This window comes from Poecilia reticulata, linkage group LG17 (assembly GCF_000633615.1).
Source record: "Poecilia reticulata strain Guanapo linkage group LG17, Guppy_female_1.0+MT, whole genome shotgun sequence".
NCBI lineage: Eukaryota > Metazoa > Chordata > Actinopteri > Cyprinodontiformes > Poeciliidae > Poecilia > Poecilia reticulata.
This window is the reverse complement of record NC_024347.1, coordinates 908,648-915,347: the sequence shown is the minus strand read 5'-3', so window position 1 is coordinate 915,347 and position 6,700 is coordinate 908,648. Positions and strand designations below refer to the sequence as shown.

The window sequence follows — 6,700 nt, the reverse complement described above, 5'->3', positions numbered from 1 at the left end:
TTGTTTCTGACGACATACTTGGGCTCCTGGGAGTCAAACATGGCTAGTAAAGGGGGAAAACAGAGCCGCTCATGCTCTGGCTTTACTGGGAGGAAAGGTGCCGGGGAGCAGGAGGAGGAGGAGCAGCCGCTACAGGCCGTTTTAGTCGCTGACAGCTTTAACCGGAGGTTTTTCCCGGTGACCAAGGACCAGCCACGGGTAGGCAGCGAGCTGTGCTAGCTGACGATGCTAACACAGGCTAACTGAGTGATGTCCATGCTGAAAGCAGAGATTCAGTCACACAGATGCAAGCTTGTTGTTGCATGTTTACAACAGACACCTGAAGTTTTATTAAGTTTTAGACGTGTTTATATGTAAAAGCAGTTTCGTAACTTCTTTACTATGTTCACCCTTTCTTCTAATGTCAGGCTCTGCTGCCGCTGGGAAACGCTGCTATGATCGACTACACCCTGGAGTTCCTCACCTCCACCGGGGTGCAAGAAACCTTCGTCTTCTGCTGCTGGATGGCCAGTAGCCTCTGAGATCCTAAACATGTCGCTTATAAGAGGTGTGTGTGTGTGTGTGTGTGTGTGTGTGTGTGTGTGTGTGTGTGTGTGTGTGTGTGTGTGTGTGTGTGTGTGAGAGACTTTTGTTCAAAGCTAAGATGTCGAGATGAACCTGACTCTGTCCTACAGGAAGTCAAAATGGTGTAGACCCTCCTCTCCTAACACGATCCACATCATCACATCAGAGCTCTACCGTTCCCTTGGTGATGTGCTCCGGGATGTTGATGCAAAGTCTCTGGTGCGCTCTGACTTTGTGTTGGTTTATGGAGATGTGGTGTCCAACATCGACATTAGTCGGGCCCTGCAGCAGCACAGGTATGAGACCCAGTTCTATATTGAACTTAAGATTAATTAAGTGATAAGAGATTACGACTTTTGGGTAATTTTATTTGTCTTTTGCTCCTCAGGCATCGGAGAAAGATGGACAAGAACATCTCGATCATGACGATGATCTTTAAGGAGTCCTCGCCGGGTCACAGGTCCCGCTGTGAAGAAGATGATGTCGTTGTGGCGATGGACAGCAAGAGCCAGCAGATTTTACACTACCAGAAAACACAGGGGCTAAAGAAGCTACACTTTCCGATGGTAACTGGCTATTTAAAAAAAAAAGATTACTGTGGAGAAGTTATCATATTCCTTGAGGATTTTTATATTTTCTCATAATAAATTCTGAAACTTTAAGGTATTTCATTGTTTGATGTCACAATAGAATACACAATTGTGAAATGGATGCATATTTTTAAAATGTTTAACAAAAATGTCACGATTTTTGCTATGCTTAATTGTAATACAGTATAATTCCCCAACCATCCCCTGTTTTTTTTTAAATATTTTTTTGTCTTTAATTTCCATCAAAGTAGGTGGCATTGGAAAGGTCTGAAAAAGTTTAAAAATTGACTTTCTGAAACCTGTATCCTGTTTGAAGACGGTGGATTCACGATGCTTGATTATTTTGTCACATAGCATTTTATACAACATATTCAGTTTTAATCTCATCCTACCAGAGCTCCTTTTCCTTCCACTTTACTGTCATGCAATGTTGGTTTGTTACATAGAATCCTATTAAAATGCTCTAACGTTTGTGGTTGTGATGATGAGACAAGATATCTAAATGCTGAAGGGGAATTAATGCTTTTTGACAAGCTGATTCTGTTTTTCAGAATATTTTCCACAGTGGGAGTGATGAGTTTGAAGTCAGGCATGACCTCCTGGACTCCCACATCAGTATCTGCTCTCCACAGGTTAGTTTTAATCCAGATAGAAAAAAATTCTGTGACTGGCTGATGTAACGCCTTCTGGTTTCCTTTCAGGTTGCTGAACTTTTTACAGATAACTTTGACTACCAAACCAGGGATGACTTTGTCCGAGGGATACTGGTCAACGAAGAGGTGCTGCACAGGATTTTCACGTTTTATTTATATATATATATATTTTTTTTTTTCGTTTTCTTTTTTTTTCTTTTCCATACTACCGTGGCTCTAATTCTTTGTCTCGGTTTACAGATCCTCGGCAATCAGATCCACATGCACGTCACCAAAGACGGATACGGCGTCCGAGTTTCCAACTTGCTCATGTACGATTCCGTGTCTTCGGACTTCGTCCGTCGATGGTTTTACCCCCTCACGCCAGAGTCCAACTTTACGGACCAGGAGGGACGCAGCTGCACCTACTCTCGTCACAACGTCTACCGGGGATCCGGGGTCAGCCTGGGTCACGGCAGCCAGATGGTGGAAAACGTTCTTATAGGCTGCGACACCAGCATAGGTGCCAACTGCTGCATCTCCAACAGCGTCATTGGCGACAACTGCGCCATTGGTGAGCTCTCCAAGCAGTGTGTCTGAGGAGGAAGAGTTGTGGAGATTGCGGGGATAAACAATATCTTTTTTTTTTTCTGCTCCAGGTGACAATGTAACCCTGGACCATGCCTACATCTGGAATGATGTTCACATTGCCAGTAACGTGGCGATCAGACAGTCTGTGGTCTGTGACAAGGCTGAGGTCAAAGAAGGGGTGACCCTGAATAAGCAGTGTGTCCTGGCATATAATGTAAGCGAACATATGTCTGGCCATTGAAATGTAATGACAGGGTTTCCTCCCCAGAAAATACAATTAAAATTAATTAAGTTGTTTACTTTTGTCGTTCAAGACACTTTTTTGTTTCAAGTGTCCAAACTGTTTTGGCCCTTTATTTGCTGAAGTTGTCGCCGAAGAAACACTTTAACCATTATTTGCCATCACGGCTAGTGGTGTGCATAAAAAAAAATCTATAATAGATAAACAAACAATGCTTAGCCTAGTTGGGGAACAAGTAAAGCCTGGAGGCCCGCCAGGGTTATAAATGCACTGGGAGAAACCCTGTTTGATGCTTTGAGGAGACGACGACGTTTTACCTCCCAGCCCTACGTAGCGGCGATAAATTGTAAACGAACGCATTTGCGATAATCTGTGTGAACCGTTTTCCAGGTGGTGATTGGGCCCAACATGTCTCTGCCAGAAGGAACTGTGGTGTCCATGCACCACCCAGACGAGGAAGAGGAGGAGGACGCTGACGAGTTCCTCAGTGATGACGCCGAGGTCGGGCAGAGCAAAGACAAAACCAAACAGAAAAGTGTGTATTATTTCCCCATGATACTTGTGTGTTCTGAAGTAGTTCACATGCAGTGGCATAAAGTGTGTTTTTAACGTGCCTTGCAGTTTTTAACCCAGCGGAGGTTGGAGCAGAGGGGAAAGGTTACGTCTGGAAAGCCGGCGGTTTGGATGACGCAGAGGAAGAGGAGCTGTCTCAGTGCCTGTGGGGTAGGAGAGCAGCTTTCAGCGTCTCACCCTGGCCGGTCCCAGGACGTTCGTCCTCATGAGGGTTTGCTTTTCGTCGGCCAGGTTTGGTGTTGAACCCGGATCCTGAGAGCGACAGCGAGGACAGTGAACCTGACGGCCCCGATGACCTCATGATTCCCTCGCCTGAGATGGACGATGTTAAAGGTGAGAGCTCAGCTGCCCGCTCCTGAATTATGAAAAATTACAATCAGTTCCATTCAGACAGACTTTCTAAAATAAAGGCCAAAGTCATATTTTGGCAAAAGTGATTTTGGAAAAAAAAAAAAAGCAAAAAGAAAGAAAAAGGAATAACCACCTCTTTTTTGCCAAAAGATGAAATAGGCAACAAAAATAGAATACAAGCAAAACAAAACACTTGGGGAAAAATATTTGAGACAATATTTTAGGAAGGTAAACAATGTAAAAACTTTAAAGCTGAAGTTTATTACACATAATTGACAAGTATTCAGATGAACTGCAGCTTAACAAGTACACAGACCTACCAACATTTTCTGATTTACAGACTGAGCTGCTAGTGACTCATCCAATTATGCGGTCAATTAACAGTGAGCAAACAATTTAAAATAGACAAGATACATTTAGCATGAGGTTTATGGTTCAAATATATATTCCTGCTCATAAATAACAGATGAACAAAGAATTATCCCTAAAACTGAACGGTGAAAAACTTGTCTCATAAATTGCTAACAATTGGCATAGTAGCTATCACTAAGCTAAACTTTATATTTCCARACAAAATAGAAAATAACAGCAGCAGAGACACAACTTGCATTGGTCAAAACTGATTTGAAGCAGCTACACCTTCAACCAGCATGCTACTTTTCCTCTCCATTTCTTTTCACCAATAGGTGGCGCCTCTGAACTTCATATTAAAAAATGAGAAAACGAAACTTGGGGACCTCTATCTCAAACAAAACTGCTAACAAACAAGGATGATGCATATTATATGTTGAAGATTTTACAATAATACCACTGCAGAAGTATTTGCCAAAAATATTTCATTTAAGATACGTATTTAAATGAGTCTGGAGAAGTTTGGCATGAGAAACATCAGGCATCTGTTACTCTGAAGTCCAGAGAATCATCATTGTGGTTTTCTGTGCTGCAGTCTTCCAGATGGAGGTGATGGGGACTCTGCAGCGAGGTCTGGAGGAGAACATCGGCTGCGACAACCTGGTGCTGGAGATCAACTCTCTGAAGTGAGCCGAACCTCCGAACCCGCTCACGGCAGAGCTGCTTCCTCCACAACCTTTTTTTGTATCCTCGCTCTACGTCTGTCTGTCTCCAGGTATGCCTACAACATCAGTCTAAAGGAGGTGATGCAGATATTAACCAGCGTAGTGCTGGAGTACCCCTTCCAGCAGCAGGGCCCCAACCTCACGCCTTCACAATACGTTGCTCTGCTTCTACCCGTATGTATCGCACCTGACATTTCTCATCAATTTTGGTAGAGAACTGTAGTTTTAATTCCCCCTAACCCTCTCTCTATTTAGCTGTTGAAGAAATGGGCACCAGTCTTTAAGAACTATGTGAAGAGAGCCCAGGACCACCTAGACTGCTTAGCTGCCTTTGAGGAACACTTTCTGGAGCAGGAGAGCCACTGGCCTGCTATGGTCAAGGTCAGGGCCAAACGGCACAACCAAACAGAACAACTGATGTTATCATTTAAGCGATGGCCATCCAGTCTGTATGCGTTGTGCTGTTTGCATCTAAGGTCCTCATGAGCATGTACGAGCTGGAGATCCTGGAGGAGGAGATGATACTTCGCTGGTTTTCTCAGGGAGCCACGACAGACGCAAGCAGACGACTCCGAAAGAACCAGGGGGTGAGTCAGAACTCAGGTCAAGAAAACGCTGAGACAACAACAAGTTAGGGCTGGACGATACGGCTGAAAAACACATCACAACGTTAAGTGCTTTATATCAGTTTATATAGACAATTATTGGTTAGTTTTTTGTTTTAAATATCTGAAATACTGTGAAATTGGTGGCATGACCTTTACTCTTTCATCCGCAGTTGTCACTCCATACTGTTGTTTTTTTAAATTGTTATAAGTCATTGTTTCTAAACCCAAAACGGCTGCTGCGCAAGTTGCTCAACAGGTTGTTGCTAGGTAACCAAAGAGTTAGTCAGTCGATGCCAACAACCTTGCTTGGCCAGCTGTGAGAGCTTGAGCAGCTAAAGCTTTTCTTCTGCATACTTTTTATTTTTATTTTATTAACATCATATTATGATTGTTTTACTCTTGAAATGCCCTTTTTGGAAATATTCAAAATTCACTGCCTGCTCCATTCACTGCCTCTGTCTTCATCCCCAAACATTCAGTAAATCAGTATATGTGACCTTGATTTCTGATGTCCATTTCCAGCTTCAGAAGTTCATCCACTGGCTGGAAGAGGCCGAGGAGTCTTCAGAAGAAGACGGGGAGTAACGTGGAGCACTTAGTGACAGTTTTAACTTATAAACTCTTTAGCATACGCTGCCATGTGACGCATGCAGCAGCTTCAAAACCCTGCAGAATCTGCTCTCTGCAGGTAAAGCAAACATCCATTATTATCACAGACATCTAACTCGCATCCAAAACTCTTGTGATCATAATGCTTGTAAGAATAAAGAACAGCCGGTCAGTCTGCTCAGACTGAAGTGTCGCCATTTCTTTGACTTTTCTCTTTTTCTGTAACACAAATGATGAAACTTTTGTTTGGAGTCAAAAAGTCTATAAATTAAAACAGTCCTGTCCCGTGTCACAAATACCTATCTTTGCAAAAGGACTGGACTCATTTTCCACTGGTAAAATTGAGCTTGAATAAGATTCACAGTAAAAATATTGGAATAAATGTATGCCTGGGAAAAGTTTGAGTACTCGGACATCTTGACTTTGCTCTTTTTGACTCAGTGGTTGAGGCGACGTCTAGCTAGCTAGTTAGGCTAACTAGCTAGGCTAGTTAAGCCAACTAGCCTAGGCCAGCGTTCTACTTAGACATTTTTGCATTGCAAATTCATCTCCAGGGATGAATTTATAGGTTTTTCAGTATTGAATCCAAAGTTTAGTTTTTAATTAAAGTTAAATGTGAAGTTTTAACGTTTTTAATGTCTTAAATTTGACTTACTGAAACCTGCAGATACCCTTTGGAGCAGAAAAGGCTGCAAAAAAATTTTCACCAAAATTTGTTTTAAAGGTACACCTTTATTAGAAGAAAAACTTGTTCCCTTGATTAAAAAGCAGTAAAAATGTCCCAAAATTAATGCAACTGAAGCTTGTGTTGCTTCACATCAATTAGTATATTCACATTATATCCCTCGGTAGCCACTAATCATAG

At 42.5% G+C, this 6,700-nt stretch overlaps 1 protein-coding gene across 1 annotated transcript; it reads left to right on the top strand.

Annotated features, from left to right (window-relative positions):
• On the top strand, positions 1–6,028 carry eif2b5 (eukaryotic translation initiation factor 2B, subunit 5 epsilon). Its single transcript, XM_017309794.1, has 16 exons — positions 1–198; positions 408–513; positions 644–860; positions 953–1,130; positions 1,706–1,786; positions 1,856–1,933; positions 2,048–2,360; positions 2,446–2,591; positions 3,009–3,153; positions 3,240–3,341; positions 3,423–3,524; positions 4,489–4,579; positions 4,669–4,792; positions 4,874–4,999; positions 5,095–5,205; positions 5,749–6,028. The coding sequence occupies exons 1-16, from the start codon at positions 40–42 to the stop codon at positions 5,809–5,811; spliced, it is 2,142 nt and encodes a 713-aa protein (XP_017165283.1). The 5' UTR covers positions 1–39; the 3' UTR covers positions 5,812–6,028.
• The last annotated feature ends 672 nt before the right edge of the window (positions 6,029–6,700 follow it).